Consider the following 16,823-nt stretch of genomic DNA (forward strand, 5'->3'; position numbering starts at 1 on the left):
CCTCTACGAGCTTGTGCCGCACTTCCTGCATCACCTGTTCGACGGGGCTTCTGCTTAAAGCGGCGCGAGCTGTTTGTGCTTTGGCATTAACCAGAAAGTCGTCCAAAAAGTCATTCAATCAGCGATAATGTGCAGGTTTGTCACATAAAGCAATGCAAAGGTACAACCAGAGGGATGCAGAGGGATCGTTGGGGCTGATGTCGATTTCGATATTTGGGAGTAAAAAACAAAAATAAAAATCCACACTGCAAAAAGTCAAATCTTACCAAGATTATTTGTCTTATTTCAAGTCAAAATGTCTTATTTCTAGTCAAAATATCTCATTACACTTAAAATAAGACATGATCACCTCGGAAGTAACTTGTTTTTAGACAATTTTCACTTGTTTCAAGTGAAAATTTACAAGTGTCACAAGTGAACAAGTAAAAAGACAAGTTATTTCTGAGCTGATCATGTCTTATTTTAAGTGTAATGAGATATTTTGACTAGAAATAAGACATTTTTACTTGAAATAAGACAAATACTCTTGGTAAGATTTTGACTTTTTGCAGTGCAATGACAAGGTAATGGCATAAAAACCCATTTCTCCCCAGGAGGTGCAGCAAACAGAAGGCTTGGAGTCTGCTGGAGTCAAGCCATTTAATGATAATGCTACCTATAAACGATCTCATCATTTTTATTGCACGTATTTTTTTTTGTTTCTCCCAATGAGCTCACACGGGCCAGTGATATGAGTCTCCTGGAAGCGGGCCCTGTTTACCTCATCGCGCTCTGGTTCTCTTGGAGCTGGAAAAGTGCCGACCTTCAGCGTGTAACCCTGAGCGAGCATGAGGCAACGCGCACCGTCGCGGGCCTTTAAATGTGTCGTCTGATCTAAATAACAGCGACGACTCAACGGTTTTGTGGCGTTATCAACAAAAGAACAAAATCTGAGCGCCGACTGTTGCTGTTTAACCGCCTAGAGCCGAGCCGCCGAGCCACATCCAGCGATCATGACGGCTCGAGTTAGCAGAGAGAGAGAGAGAGAGAGCGAGAGAGAGAGGGAGAGTGAGAATCCACTACAAATTCATTTTCACGCTGTCCTGATTTACTCAGTCTCGCTGAGAGTTAACACACTGCCACAGATTTCAGTCACACACCCCCACGACCAGCACCACCTGAAAAACCCAAGCACTCACTCGCTCACTGCTGTTCATCTCCAGCAATTAGATATAAAAATATAGACCAATCATGTGCTCTCTCCCCGCACTGAAGGAGACACTCTAAGAGAGGCCGTTGTTACTAGGGAGAGCAGGCGGGAGAGAGAGAGAGAGAGAGAGGGGAGGCCGTGTAAAACTGGCTTACATAAACAATGAGGGGGCTTCACATTCGCGCAGTTGTCCGTGTCAAGAGCAACATAATTGTCTGTCTTTTTCGAGAGGACGGTTTCATTTTGGGAGCTTCCACAAAGCACATTTTTCTGTTGTCGGGCAGGAAACGCCACCGGAGTATCTCTCCCACAGCGTCTACGGTCGAGGTTCAGCTCTCTGACCTTTGACCTCTTCCTTTTTACTGTCGTCGCCGACCTCCGAGCTGAAGCCACAGCTGCGCGTCCACCGTTCTGATTTTTTCCCCGCCCGCGCGCGATCCACACATCCGACGTCTCCTGACAAGTGTGAGCGGCGGAAACCTGCACCGAGTCACATTTTTTCAATTCCTCCCCGCGCCACATGAATGCTTCATGCGGTATCAAATCAGATCCCGAGGCATGCAACTTAACCTGCATGTGACTCCGGCCGAACGCTCACATCTCAGTTCGTCAGCGCCGCTGTGACAACAAACGATTCTCGTATCACCGAGCCGGGACAGGTGCTCGGCTGAGCTCGGACAACAACACACAACAATGAACTTAAAGACAAATAATTCGCTTTTTGTGAATTTATTGAACCATTAAGTCCCATTGAGAATGTGAGAGCAGTATTTCCAACATGACTCACCACAAACAAGTTAAAAACAGACATTATGAAACATACAAAACATAACATATGTAATATAATTGGCTAAAAAGGAATGCAGTTACAAACTCTTATGGATTCTGCCTCCATATTTGGCGCTCCTATTTGGGATAATTGTAAAACATATAGCATATTTATGATTGTTTTTTGTTCTCTGGGACTTTTTAATTGTTTTTACAGGCACCACACATGGAAATCCACCAATTTTTACTAATTCTGATATTTTTGCATTTCGTTTAATGTGCATTGTCCCTTTACAAATGAGCAAATATTCAAAAATTCAGCTCAGTTAATAAGCGGGAAACGTGTTTGAAAGAAAAAAGAACAGCCGTGATTTGTTGTTTTGTTGTCGTATCTGTTTGACAGTGTGCTCGGTTCACGCTGGTATCGGATACGAGTGACTTCCTCGAGCAAAAATGAAAGAGCTCTTCAAAAAAGATGCGATATGAGAGTGGAGGGTGAGGGCCTGCCCGCTGTAAGCCGTCCTGAATAAAGCCGTGATCTCAGTGCCTCAGTGTAAAAGTACACCTAGAAACAGACAGTGTACGAACAGTAGTCGGGCTGTGTTTCCACAACAGTGATACAGTCATGATGAGTTGGTTGTCAGGGTGTTTATTTCTTTTTGGCAGTAACTTTCTCCAGGTGGTTTATTGCACCAGCCACTTTTTATAGCCGTGCATCGCCCTCCCCGTGTTCTGGAGGCAAACACCAGCAGCCACTTCGCCTCCCTTTCACCGATGTTTAGAGGGGAAGACGGAGGAGATCGCAGTGGCCGGCACGTTTCAGCGATTCGTCACTCTCAGAAGTGGGTCAAGCAAAGGTGCAGCTAATACTGAGGATTTGTTTTAACCCCCTCCACGTGCCAGACGGGCGGGGTTTACTGCTTTAGGATGATTCGGACACCACCAAGTGAACCATCATCATCATTCTCAATTTTCATTCATTCATTTTCATTCAACACTGCAAAAACGCAAACTCTTACCAAGATTATTTGTCTTATTTCAAGTCAAAAATGTCTTATTTCGAGTCAAAATATCTCATTACACTTAAAATAAGACATGATCACCTCAGAAGTAACTTGTTTTTAGACAGTTGTCTCTTGTTTCAAGTGAAAATTTGCTTGAAACAAGTGAAAATTTGCTTGTTTCATTGGCAAAATTTGTTTCTTGTTTCTAGCTAATTTTCACTTTTTTCAAGTGAATTTTCACTTTTTCCACTGGCAAATTTTGCCAATGAAACAAGCAAATTGTCTAAAAACAAGTTACTTCTGAGGTGATCATGTCTTATTTTAAGTGTAATGAGATATTTTGACTAGAAATAAGACATTTTTGACTTGAAATAAGACAAATAATCTCGGTAAGATTTTGCGTTTTTGCAGTGAAACAGTGACCTGTGGCTGCCTGAACGTTCTAGCGCTCGTTTTACCGCCTTAAACAGGACAAAACAAACCAGAAATACAACAGTGGAAATAAAATTTGCAAAAAACTAAAGCAAAGTCCACTGTAGAAACAGCAGCACTGCAGGAAAGATGCATGCAACTAGGGACGTTTCTTGTTTTTTGGTTTTTTGGTCCGATCGCGATTCCAATCCCAAGACCGATCGCAAACTTTATGCCATTCGTTAGATATTTGTGCACATTAAAACAAAGATTTGGTTGTCCTACTACTTGAAAGATTAGCCAGATTAAAAAACTTTCTGACAGCACCCAGAAATAAATAGATAGAAATAGATTAAAAAAAATAAACTGACCTACATAATATCACATTTTCACCGCCGATATCCGACTTTTCATGGTCGGTCCATACTGAGGGACAACTTGATGCATTACTTCTACAATGCAATAAAGTCTTACACAATTAATTTGGGGTAAATGGGCATGAATTATTAAAATATGACCCTCTTCTCCCCCCAGGAAGGATCTAACATTCTTCAGTATGTGGGGAGAATAAAAAGCAGAGAGTTGTGTCCTTTTGCTCTCTGACATGTCACACTCGGCTCTTTGTGCCTCATATTGGCTTTAGGGGCATTTTTCCAGCCTGATGCCCCATTCTAGCCTGGTATCGGCCAAATATCTGAGCCGGAGGTTTGTGTCCCTGCCGTGCAGAGCGAGTCCCCACCTCGCGAAGTCAACAACAGCGCTTTGCTCTCTTCTCCGGCCAGTTCTGTTTTGTTTTGAGACACGCAGGGGCTTCCTGAAGCATAAACAGCGCCGCACAAAGCCTCCTTTTTCCTGAGGCCTCTCCGACCTGCCGCCCAGCCCAACCTGCCTCATACAAACACGCCGTCGGAAAACTACAGACTCTGGAACGCGGCGTTTGATTGCACTTTGATCACCGTCGATCGGAGAAAGTAGGAAAAAGGAAGCCCCGGCTCAATTTGAGTGTAATCGTCCTTTAACGCTGCCATAAAATGACTTTAAAACGTTGCATTTCTGTGTTGCTCAGTTTTTGTGGTGTGTTTTTTTTCTTGTTTTGTGAGCACAGCTCTTACTCTTACTATAATAACACTGGTTCTCTCCCCACCTGCATGTAAAAGCAACAGCTGAATGCAACAAGTTCACATCCATTTTCTGCAGCGTGCAGAAAGTCTAGAGCATTTAGGAAATCTGAGGGTAGAAGTAGACAAGGTAGACTGAAGATGGATGGGTTCAACAAAAAAAAAAAAAAAAAAAAAAGACTTTACGGAATATTCCAACTTGTGGGCAAAATAGCTTTTTTCCAACTTCCCCAGACTGGGACAAAATGTTCAGCTCAGTGCCTGAAGCGAATGTGACTGTAAATCCAACACGGCGTAACTCTCAGCTCTCACTTGTCATCCGTCTGTGATTTTCAGTTTATTCCCTTTCCCGGGGTTGTTTCATACCGGAGTGCTTCTTATTTTGTTTTGGGCAAAATAGTCTCAAAATAGTCCCCAGACTGAGACAAGATGTTCGATACCATTTGCACCTCTGTACGTCCAGTAGTTCAGTTCGGTTCGGTTCTGGTAGCATTTTGTGTTAGCTTAGCATAAAGACTTGAAGTCTATGGGAGTCGTTAGCCTGGCTCCATCAAAGTGAAAAAATAAACCTTACTCCCACAGTGGATCATGTGGATTTGAAATAAGACAGCTTCGGAGTTGCTGTAAGGTTTATTTTTTTCAGTTTGGCAGAGCTAGGCTAACGACTCCCATAGACTTCAAGTGTTTATGCTAAGCTAACATGAAATGCTACCCGTAGGAATTGAGCCACCAAACGTACAGAGGTGAAAATGGTATCGAACGTCTTGTCTCAGTCTGGGGACTATTTTGAGACTATTTTGCCCAAAACAAAACAAAAAAAAAAAAAAAAAAAAAAAAAAAAAAACAAGAATTACTCCGGTACAAAATAACCCCTGGAATAAACTGAAAATCACGGACGGATGACATGTGAGAGCTGAGAGTTACGCCGTGTTGGATTTACAGTCACACTCGCTTCAGGCACTGAGCCGATGTGCTCATCCAGTGTGACTTACAACTGAGTCAGCAGGTGAGGCTTCACTTTGACAGGACGCCTGATCGAACATGTGCTAAAGCAGTTAGAGCACGTCAGCGGGGCCGGGCCCGGCGGCCTGCCTGTCAGGGGCTCTTCCAAGATCTAATAACGCAGCTCTCCTTCACACCACCAGCTCTACAGGTGGGCCAGAGAGGGAACACCTCAGTGTCCCCCAACAGAAGCCGCTGGCCGGGACCGGACACGGCGGTCGGGTGCCAGGCGGGGCCCGCGCCGCCCGTCAAGACGACCCCGGGCCACGATAATGAAGTGGCGAGCGGCAGCCGGGCCAGCTGCCGGGACGCTAATTAGGAGACAGACATCAGGGGAAAGAGAAAGAGAGGAGGAAAAAAAGAAAGAGAGCCGCGGCCCATAATTAATGGCTTAACGAGGCGATGTGCTCACAGGCTTAATATAGAGAGGAGAGAGAGCGCGGAGAACGGCCTCGCTGTCGCTGAAGGGGGTGATAAAAGGGAAGGAGGGGAGGTGTGATGGAGAGAGAATGGGGAAGGGGACTCGCCTGGCCACACTGACTATAAATCACACACACTGGCTTTCACACTGCAGGCCTTCATGCTCAGCTCTGAACTGCTGCTCAGATCTCGGCTTTTTTTTTTTTTTTTTTTGAGGACGTTTCTTATCCGTTTGAAAATGAAACCCAAATCCAGAACGAACTGACAGTAACACTGAAAATGTATCTCCAGTCTTGTGTCTTCACCGTCCGTCATGCTAACGCTGCTCAGCTATAGCCACAAATAATGACAACTGTGTCAGGTGAATGGCGTCAAGATTTAAATATTGTCATGACAACATGAAAAATCATGAAAAAATTGCCTGGTTTTATTTATTTATTTATTTATTTTTTGTTAAAGGAATACTCCAACATCATACCCTGTTTTCCAACTTTCCCAGACTGAGACAAGATATTTCTCCTCTGTACATCCATTGGTTGCACTCCTATGGGTTGCATTTCATGTTAGCTTAGCATAAATACTTAAAGTCTATGGGAGTCGTTAGCCTAGCTCTTCAAAAGTGAAAAAAAAAATAAACCTCACCGCAACTCCGAAGCTGCGTGATTTACACAGTGGATCCTGGATTTGAAACACACATGTTGGGATTTTTCTGTTGCTTTAGGAGAAGCTGGTATGGTTGGAACTATAACCGCTGAACGCATGTATCCCTCCGCCTATAGCGCAGTGATCCGTGCATGCTGTGTAGTACCATCGGCGGCATTAAACTTTGATCTTGTGTCAGTCTGGAAAAGTCCGAAAAAGGAGATTTTGCAAGTATTCCTTTAAGAAAAGTGCAATGTAAATTAAGTTTATTATTATTGTTATTACTGAATTTTAATCTGAGTGTAGAAATGCATGTAGCATGTAGGCTGCATGGCATATCCATGACCTGAATACAACAACAAGCAACTACATGCAGCTTTTTGCTCCTCATAACAGTTAGGAAAAATCAGATCTGCATCCTGTGTGGTGGAAATAAAATAAAAAATCAGCATTGAGGTACTCCACATGGGGCCACACGGGGCCACACGGGGCCACACGGGGCCACGCGGGGCCGCGGCTCAGGAACGCCGCCTCCAGCAGCCGCAGGTTTCCAGTGGAAAGTCCTGCAGCAGGTCCCGGCTCACTGAGTGACAGCGACACTGTCCGAACACGCCGACATGCTGAGAGGTCACCCAGCGACACCGAGGCTATCAGATGCATAGCATGATCGCATGATAGCAGCTATCGGATGTGTGTGTGTGTGTGAGTGTGTGAGTGTGTGTGTGTGTGTCGACTCGGCATTATCTCAACTCAACCGGCTACGTTCACACAGCGGTTGAACGTGACCCAATTCTCGTTTTGCCTCGACTGTTCACCTTTTTCTTCTTTATCATATTTGACCCCATTTCTGACATCAGTGCAGGCAGATCTGAACCATGACCGCACATTATTTATTTATTTATTTATTTATTTTATTTGAATAGTTTGCTGTGGGGTCGCGGTGTGGTGGCCCATCAGCTGCTCAGGCTGAAGACGAGGACAAAAAAAAAAAAAAAAAAAAAAAGAGCTTGGACTGATGCATCTTCCCATAAATCTGTTAAAGCTGTAACCTCCTGTCTTCCTGCTGTTGCTGCAAGCCTCCAGATTTCGTCGTCCACCACTAACAATGAATAATGACACTGATATGAGCATAAGATAAGATATGCCTTTATTTATCCCACAGTGGGGAAATTCACATGTTCAATGGGGGGATTTAGGACCACATATGGAGGTATCCCAGATCAGAATAAAAAAAAATCACCAAAGCCGCCTTTCCTCTATTATTCCATTGTGAGTTAGGACTATCTCCAAGCCAGATGATGTTAATGGCCCATGGTTTGCATCTGCATCTCAACTATCTATTGCCCTAAAAACCTGTCCATAACACACACCTTGGTGTAAATGCTAGACACACTGACACACTGCAGATAACATAATCAGACTCGTCAGACTCCTATAATTCCATGTAATTTCATCCATAACACAAATGGGCCAAAATGTCTAGAGTTAAATCCCTTTCCAGCACCGGCAACATGACCACGGTGTCCCGGGGCGGTCTCGGCACACACCGCCGATTTGCCGCTGGACGTTCTCCTCTGCACAGATAGTGAGCCGAGCCCTCACGTCCCCATTGACCAACACGGCTGGCTGCTGTTATCTCTGCTTATCGGCTGCACCCGACTCCCTGCCCAAAGCTATCTGAGCCCTGTCTGTGGCCCCTGACTCCGCCTCCGGCCGCGGTCAGCCCCGTCTGGCCCCGTGGGGATTCGGCGGGCCGTTAGCACCTGGAAACCGACCCCGACGCTGCAACACAGAGGCGCCATCCTAACCCTAACCCTAACCCGGAAGAGACAATGGAAATGCGACTGCTCTGACCCGCGTCCATAGGCGGTTCTAGGGGGTGGCAGGGGGTGGCAGCTGCCCCCCCTAGAAAAATGCCTTGCCACCCTAGTTGCCACCCCAATTTCAGACAATTTATTTATTTATTTTTTAATTGTGGCTGTTCGGAAACTCGCTGTTACGAGACTCAAATGTCCGAGTGCAAGTAAATGCAGCAAAAGATGACACTCCCACTATTTAAGGGGTTGATAAATAAATAAATAAATAAATAAATATTTCTAATGCCACCTTTTTTAAGTAAGTAAGTAAGTAAGTACACTTTATTAATCCCACAAGGGGAAATTCCAATTTAAGTTAAGTTTGGTTTTCTATTCAATGCTTTGCTCATGTACCACAATAATAGAATGTTTTTGAGTTAAAATATCCTCATTTGGGGGTTTTCCAAGCAAATACTGATATATGTGATCGTTTGGTATTAAATCAGCATATATATTTCTGCCACCTCTTAAAGTCTCCATGCCACCCTCTTGCCACCCCGTGAATATTTGTCTAGATCCGCCCCTGGTGTCACATTAAAAAATCAGATCGCTTTCTCTCCACTGGCGGTCTGAATCGATGAGACTCTTCAAACCTGCAGCAGCTATCGACTTGTTTTGTGACCGGGTCGCTCGCGTCGTAAATAAAATCCACTGTTTCTGGATGTGGAAAGGAAAATGAGAAGCAGACAGGTCGACTGACAGGTGGAGACAGAGAGGCACAGCGGAGGCCAGGCTGTTATTAGATGCATGGATTCACGCGGACCGCTCCTTCGCTGGCGGTGAAACAAAAAAAAAAAAAACAACAAGGCACCGCCACTCGGTCGGCAGGCAGGCCGATAGGTGAGGTTCCTGAACGATCTGAGCCCTAAATCAAACCCACTTGGCCAGAGGGCGAGCCAACACCTAACGAGGAGAATCGCACATTGTCTCATCACATAGATTACATTCCTCAATTAACCTTTCCTCCCCCCGGCGGCGCTTGGAAAACAAAGCGGTTACGGGGCCCAGATGAAAGGAGCATGTAAAAACAGGATACAGCTGTATAGCGAATAGCTGGGGAGGCATGTGGCAATGCCGAGTCCAAACCCACGGGTCTGACGGGGCGTTCTCGCTCCTCTCCCAGGACTCCCCGGGGGGAAACAGCGCCGCCTTCGTGAAACGTTCCCAGAGTTCTTGGCTTGTTGAGGAGCAGGCCTACGCTGACACGCCACGAGTATCCAGGATACCAGCGTGTACACAGGATGAGGCGCTTTATCAATCCATCTCTGTCCAATCATAAAGGCTCTTCCCTCGCCCAAGAGCGAACGCCTGCGTGTCCTTGGGCAAGGCATTACATCACCCAGGACATGCACGCTCAGCAGAGCTTTCTTCTTTCTCACATCATCTTATTCTGTCACATATGAACTTTCTGATGCAGCAAAAAAACAGGGAAGCCTTTTTATCACACAGCAAAGGCACCTCGTCATCAGCCTGCACTGCAAAAAGTCCAAATCTTACCAAGATTATTTGTCTTATTTCAAGTCAAAATGTCTTATTTCTAGTCAAAATATCTCATTACACTTAAAATAAGACATGATCAGCTCAGAAATAACTTGTTTTTAGACAATTTTCACTTGTTTCAAGTGAAAATTCACTTGAAACAAGTGAAAATTAGCTTGAAACAAGAAACAAATTTTGCCGATGGAACAAGCAAATTTTTACTTGTGACACAAGTGAACAAGTAAAAATTTGCTTGTTCCATTGGCAAAATTTGTTTACTTGTTTCAAGTAGATTTTCACTTGAAACAAGTGAAAATTGTCTAAAAACAAGTTATTTCTTAGGTGATCATGTCTTATTTTAAGTGTAATGAGATATTTTGACTAGAAATAAGACATTTTTGACTTGAAATAAGACAAATAATCTTGGTAAGATTTTGACTTTTTGCAGTGTGGCTCTTCCTCTAAGGCACATTTTTCCTTCACATAGACATAATGAAGCAGTTTTTCCACCCAAAATGCCATGTTTTTTATCATTTACACACTCCAAGTTTTCTTAAATGTCTGTTGAAAAACAACGCATAAACGGCCTCGACGTTTGGGACCATCATTAGCGTTTTTTCGTCAAATGGCAGTGAGGAAATGATATGAAACATATCAAGTATTTCTGCAAGACATCAGAGTAGCAGCCTGTCTGTTTACACTGATGCAACCTGGCCTCTCTTTTTGATCCATCAGATTAACGTAACCAAGTCACTGGCAGCGGAAACACAGCAAGTTTCAATTAGATTTCAATGAAATGCTTAATTTTTCGTTTAACAGATGAATCAATTCGTCTATAGATTATTGAAAAAGTTATGACCAAAGCAACAACAGAGGTGATCAGAGCTAAAAGTGATGCTCTCAGTCTGACCAGCAGCCAAAAAAAACAAAAAAAAAAACAAGAAAAATATTATTTTATAGAGACATAAATGGAGAAAAGGAAGACAATCTTAGCTTCTTGGTGATTTTTAATGAAGCTGGAATCATTTTAACTTCATAAATAACTAATAAAATACATCAATTATCAAAATGATAATCGACTAATCGAATCAGACTGCAACCTTTATAAACTCTGCCAATGCATGGAGCACCTCCGTGTCAGCAAAACAAATAAGAGCTGAGGAGAAACTGAGGAGGAGCCAAAGAGAAAAAGATGGAAAGTTCTTTGTTTTTTTTTTTTTTTTAATATGCTGGTGAAAACTGGTGCAAGGGGCAGGTCTGGGCTTACCGTTGGTGTTGTGTGTGCCGTTGTCCCGGTCCCACGCCTCCACTATCAGAGTGTACGACCGCTGGAGGAGAGAGAGAGAGAGAGGGACAGGGGTTATCAGAGTTCACACTAATACAGAAACACACACACACACACTCTCTCTCTCTCTCACACACACACACACAGAAACTCAGATATGCCCTCCTGCTTGTATCGAGACACAGACGTGCGTAATAATGCGACGTGAAGTTTTCACACACAAGCACTCGCACAGAAACTCAGCTATAACCTCCTGCCCACATACACACACACACACATCTACACACACACACACACACACACACACACACACACACACACAATTTTTGCATAAAAACTGAATGACGGTGGGAACAAAACTCTGGTTCCCACACTGCTGTCACTGATTAGCCGCTCTCTGCCTCGGGCGAGTTAACGAGTGTAACCAGCCTCCTGCTCCGCTCGGGGAAACACACACTCACCTGAAAACTACAAACACACACTCTGCATGTGTCAGCCGTCACACAGCCAATCAGACCTGCTTTTTTTGTTTGTTTTGGGATAATGGGATTCACTGGATCGGACAGGGATTCAGAGATCAAGGACGCCTTGCCGTGACATTGCATCGATCCCAGCGGGGGCGGAGTTCGTCTTTTCGCTCCCCGCCGCCGCCGCTCCGCTGGGAGGTCGGCGCCCCCTGGAACCGGCTGGGATTCGCCGACGCGCTCAAGGGCACTCCTTTGTGGCACTGCGTTGATTTCAAATGGAGAAATAAGGACGCACCAGCACTGAAAATGGTGTCGGTGCTGATTGGGTCAAAACAGAGACTTCACCGGGGCCGGGGCTTAACTGGCATACTGGCCGTGCCTACCCAGCATGCCCTGTGCGTCCGAAGAGACCTGAGGGCCGAGCACGGGAGCAGCAGAGGGTTTTCAGACGCCACTTCATCATCAAATAAACCTCAGAGAATTTTTCGAGGCGATAAGTCAACTGTGTAGATTTTGAATATCATGAAAACTGATGGCAAATCAAAAATCTGTTTTTCAGGCAAGACAAACCCCATACCTCACTGCAGTATTTAAACAGCTCATTCATCACCAGGTAAAAGCCACACTGATGAAACAACATTTGAAATTGGCAAAAAGAAAAAAAAACCTTAACACCGTTCGCCTGTTTCCGCCTGTTTCTGCCTGTTTCTGCCTGTTTCTGCCTGTTTCTGCCTGTTGATACCACACGTCTCCTCCACTGTTTCTCAAAGAAAAGCAACAGAGGAGACCGGACCTGCAACTTTCTGGTTGCAACCCAGTCTTGTGCCACTTGTACCAGTTTTACAGCAATAATAATAATATATATAGTCTTTTTGGTGCAGGGCTACAATCAATCAATCAGTCAATCAATCAATCATACTTTATTTGTCCCACAGGGGGAAATTCAGTTTACAGTTGTCCCTCACTGTAACGCGGTTCACCTTTCGCGGCCTCGCAGTTTCGCAGATTTTTTTTTGTGCAATTTTGCATGCTTTTTTTTTTTTTTTTACTGGACTTATTTTTCTACAAAGGTTTGAACTTTGAGAGAAAAGTGAGAAAATGTTAATGCCTGTCTGAGAAAAGTGTATAAAGTGTGTAGTGAGGGGTTTTACAGCCTTAAAACATCTAGAATCATTGTAAAAAATAAAGCTGATTTCGCCTGTTGCGGGTTATTTTTAGAACGCAACTCCCGCGATAAACGAGGGACCACTGTACTACCCACTAAATAAAGCAGGTAACACTGTTTTCACTGCATGTTTCACCTCCAAGTTAACTGAGACGCCGTGTTTTCTCCACTGTTCCACCCCGAAAGTGGAAAGTCAGCGTCCGCTCCAAAAGATGATGACTTCAGGCTCATTTTATCAAACTGCGTATTTAAGTTGCTGAGGTTTTCGATCGTCTACCTGAAATGTAGAGCGTGACCCGTGTCATTGCGCCCGCATGGGTCACAGGTTAGCAGGTGACCCGTTTACACCTCTGCAAATTGGAGCTGCAGCCAATAATTACCCGGGGGTTACCTGCAGGTTCACTGAAATCTCGGTTAATCCGGTTCTACTGAGCTCGAGTCCTGGATTCTGGTGGGATTTTAGGTCACTTTAAAAGAGGAGTAGGTGTCGGTCACCCTGTTTCTCCAGGTGGTGATGCAGTTATTTTTACCTTTTCAATCCCAAAATGAAATGAATGCCTGCATTATTTCCTTATTGCATGCTGTTTTTAGTGGTTTTCTTGTTGTGCAGTCCTATCTGGATGTTGTGTGGAAAAGCCCAGCACGCCTACACGCCATGCCCTACTTTCCAGAGGAGACAAACTCCAAACTCCACAAACAACAAACTAAAACTCTGGATTGTTTCAGGTGCAGGCTAATTTTTTTTTTTACTTTTTTTTTTTTTTTTTTTTTTCTCGGGCATCGGCAAACAAACCGAGTTGGAGCTCGCTGTCCGTCAACTGCATGGGGCCAGACGAGCAGCTGTGAGTTCCCATGACCCAGGAGTGACTCAGAGCGACCGAGGGGCTGCAGGGGAAGATTACAGGGACGGCTGCAGCAAAGTGGCGCTGGGAGAGATTAGAGACGGGGAGAGCACAGCTACACGCTCCGAAACAAGAGGGCAGAGCCGCTTTGAAGGCTGGTGAGATGGAGGAGGACATGCAACATCGGTCACCCGTCAGATTGCGAGCCCATGTTGCTGCAAGTACGAGCTCTTAGGGAATGTTCACACCAAGCATGTCGGTTTATTTGGCAAGGTGAGAACAATCCTTAGAAAAGCAAATTTATTTATTTATTTATGGGACTAATAAAGCTTACAAAGACAAATTAAAAAGCTAAATGATCCAAGTATCACAGTGTTTATAGTGGATGCTTATTTGCAACACCAATCTGTAGAAGGCCTTTTGTGAAAATCAGTGAAAAAAAAAGAAAAAAAGAACAGTAAGATACAATAAAAGACACATTTTGTAGTAACATAGCAAAAGAAAAGTAGAAAAGGGCATCATTGTGAACGAAAAAATAAAAATAAAAATAAATTAAATTAAAAAATAAAAAAAATGAAAAAAACTAGACGTGAGTTTTGCAGCTAATTTCAAGAGATAACGCGGCGAAATCCAGGACTTTCCTCTTTTCACAGAGAGAAAAGTGTCTGAGAGCAAAAGAGTGAGACTTTGCAGCTGCTCTGGTGGATCTCAGCTCGGCAGCCTCTTGATGTATCTGCAGAGAGGCTGAGGAGCAAGTCCATTTCAACATACACACATCACACATGGAGTCCTGTGTGGGAGAAAACATCCCAAAGGCTATAAGAGAGAGAGAGAGACGCTCTTACTTGCAATAAACTTTATTTATGACGATGTTTCCTTCATCGGGCACCTGATGAATGTCTGGGGACCGAGAGCTCTTTACATTAACGTTTTATTCATTTCTTCATGTGTTGTTAACTACAAAGAAACAGTGCAGAGGAGTATAAACTAGTCCATTAGAGGAAAAATACAGATTGGGATCAAGTCTCCCTTCACCACAACAAAGCAAAACAAGGCACCAAACCTGCACAGAAACAAATGTATAGAAATGACTGATACGAAAGTGGCACGGTTAATAGAGGTGTCACATGTTCCTGGACTGGGGTCGAAACGAGAGGAGAGACGACACACCAGTAAAGGCCTTACGGAGGAAGAGACGACTCGACTGCGACCTGCATTTATCTCTGACACCGGCTGACCTTAGGAGCTAATTAAAAGGTGCAACAAGTTGACAAAAGCCCACAGATGACTGACAAACTCAAGACTCACACCTTTGAACCCACGTACACTCTATCAGCTCCACCTGCACAATCTAATCCAGTCTAATCCAGCTGTTGTGCCAAAAAGTTTCCTCTCCTGCTGCCGATAATGTTCAGGTTTTCTTGTTGTCACGGTAACAGAGGTGTTCATTCACTACTATGTTTGGCATTGAGCTCATAGTTAGTGCTGCTGCTGGACTGGACTGCATTTTAATGAGAAGTGTTTCCACTATTCTGTCCCTTCTCATTGAATATATATGAGGAGGGACAAAAAATCAGAAACACCTCTCAGTATAATGCAGTCCAGTAGCAGATCTCTGCAAACTACAACCTCAGTAATAAACACAGAATTAAATTTACACATTCTGCACAATGTCAACACAAACTGAACATTATAAACTTTGTTAAAGGGTGGAATTTATTTTACATTGAAGTGCATTCGACTGTACAGGACCTAATATAGTAACACTGAGTGTGCACCACTGCTGGCCATGCACTGAATCCCACCTCCCTGGTTCTACCTCGGATGCACTGATGTCCCTCTTTACAAAAAAAAAAAAATAAATAAAATAAAGGTAAGGAAGACTGGTTTGCCTACTTTCCTTTGGAAAAATGGCAAACAAGCTCAAACAAATAAATCATTTAAGAAAGCGATCAGACTGGTTTTGTGCTCCGTGTGCAAACGTCCAGAGCAGCAACGCCAGAAACAAAAGTCATTTTTTTTAACCAATCCTCCTTCCAAAACTGCAAGTACACATTACAACATCATCAGCCGGGCGGGATGTCACAGCGGAGAGGCATAGCTGGACGATGACATCACCGACGCGGGACCAGATAGGGGCACAGTGGAGGCTGAGGTTTTCAAACCGTCCCGCTTGAGGCCATTAGCGCTCGAGCCTCAAGGATTTCATCCAGGCTGCTGGTGGAGAGGCTTCCTCTCACACCGCCTGACTGTCACAGCGACATCAAGATGCTAATTACACTGCGGGGACTTGGGATTGCAATGGCAGCGGAATGTATAATCAGCCAGTGGAATCACAGAAATACACACACACACACACACACTCACACACACACAAAAATCATTTTCCAGTCAATTAAGATCAGCTGGTTGGTTGTGAGTCACTCTCTGAAGCTGGCTAACCTGCAGGACATGTCATTTCAATTTTTCTTTACTTTTTCAAGCAGCTAAAAATTACAGAGGAGCGAAACTCGTCCTCAGAGGCGGACGTGGAAATTTGACCAGCCAAACAGGATGAGGGCGGAAATCACACCGTAATTTATTCAAGGTAAAAAAAAAAAAAAAAAAAAATCATATTGTTGCTTTGTCTGGGGATGTCACAGGAGTCAATACTTAGAAAAAAAACTCTTTTTAAACAATACAAATACTAGGATTTTCATATCAGTAGTATTGACCCTTATTCTGAAACTCAGCTTTCTTCTTCAAATGTGGCTTTAGCCTGGATCTTTATATTTACAGCTCCATTTAAATGTTATATGTAGAGTATACATGTTATATAAAGGGATTTTTCATGTTTTTGTATGACACATAACACAATTTTTCAGGTGGAGATTCGACCCTTTGCATCCCATTTCCATGCCCTCCAATTTTCAATACCGGTTCCAATACCTTGACTTCGATACCGGGTCTTGATTGATACCAATTTTACAAAATTTCATAATAAAAATCAGTTTTATAACATCTCTGGGTGTAACGTAGTGTTTTTCCTGGATGACTCTCCAACGTGTAAGATTAGACAGCCAATCACCAGCTTTATTAGACTGCGGTACGAGCATGCTGCATTCTGATTGGCTCATTGGCGCTGATGGGATTAACTCCTTAGGATTAGCGTTTCGGTGCCATGGCATCTTTTGAT

At 43.9% G+C, this 16,823-nt stretch overlaps 1 protein-coding gene across 3 annotated transcripts in view; it reads right to left on the reverse strand.

Moving 5' to 3' along the window:
- Nucleotides 1-16,823, reverse strand: part of LOC115354602 (protein jagged-2-like) — a 79,801-nt gene that overhangs the window by 46,046 nt on the left and 16,932 nt on the right. For all 3 annotated transcript variants that reach the window (XM_030045018.1, XM_030045017.1, XM_030045016.1), the window contains exon 3: nt 11,157-11,217. In XM_030045018.1, coding sequence (XP_029900878.1) covers nt 11,157-11,217 — 61 coding nt within the window. The remainder of the gene's footprint in view (nt 1-11,156; nt 11,218-16,823) is intronic.

This window comes from Myripristis murdjan, chromosome 22, assembly GCF_902150065.1.
Source record: "Myripristis murdjan chromosome 22, fMyrMur1.1, whole genome shotgun sequence".
Lineage (NCBI taxonomy): Eukaryota > Metazoa > Chordata > Actinopteri > Holocentriformes > Holocentridae > Myripristis > Myripristis murdjan.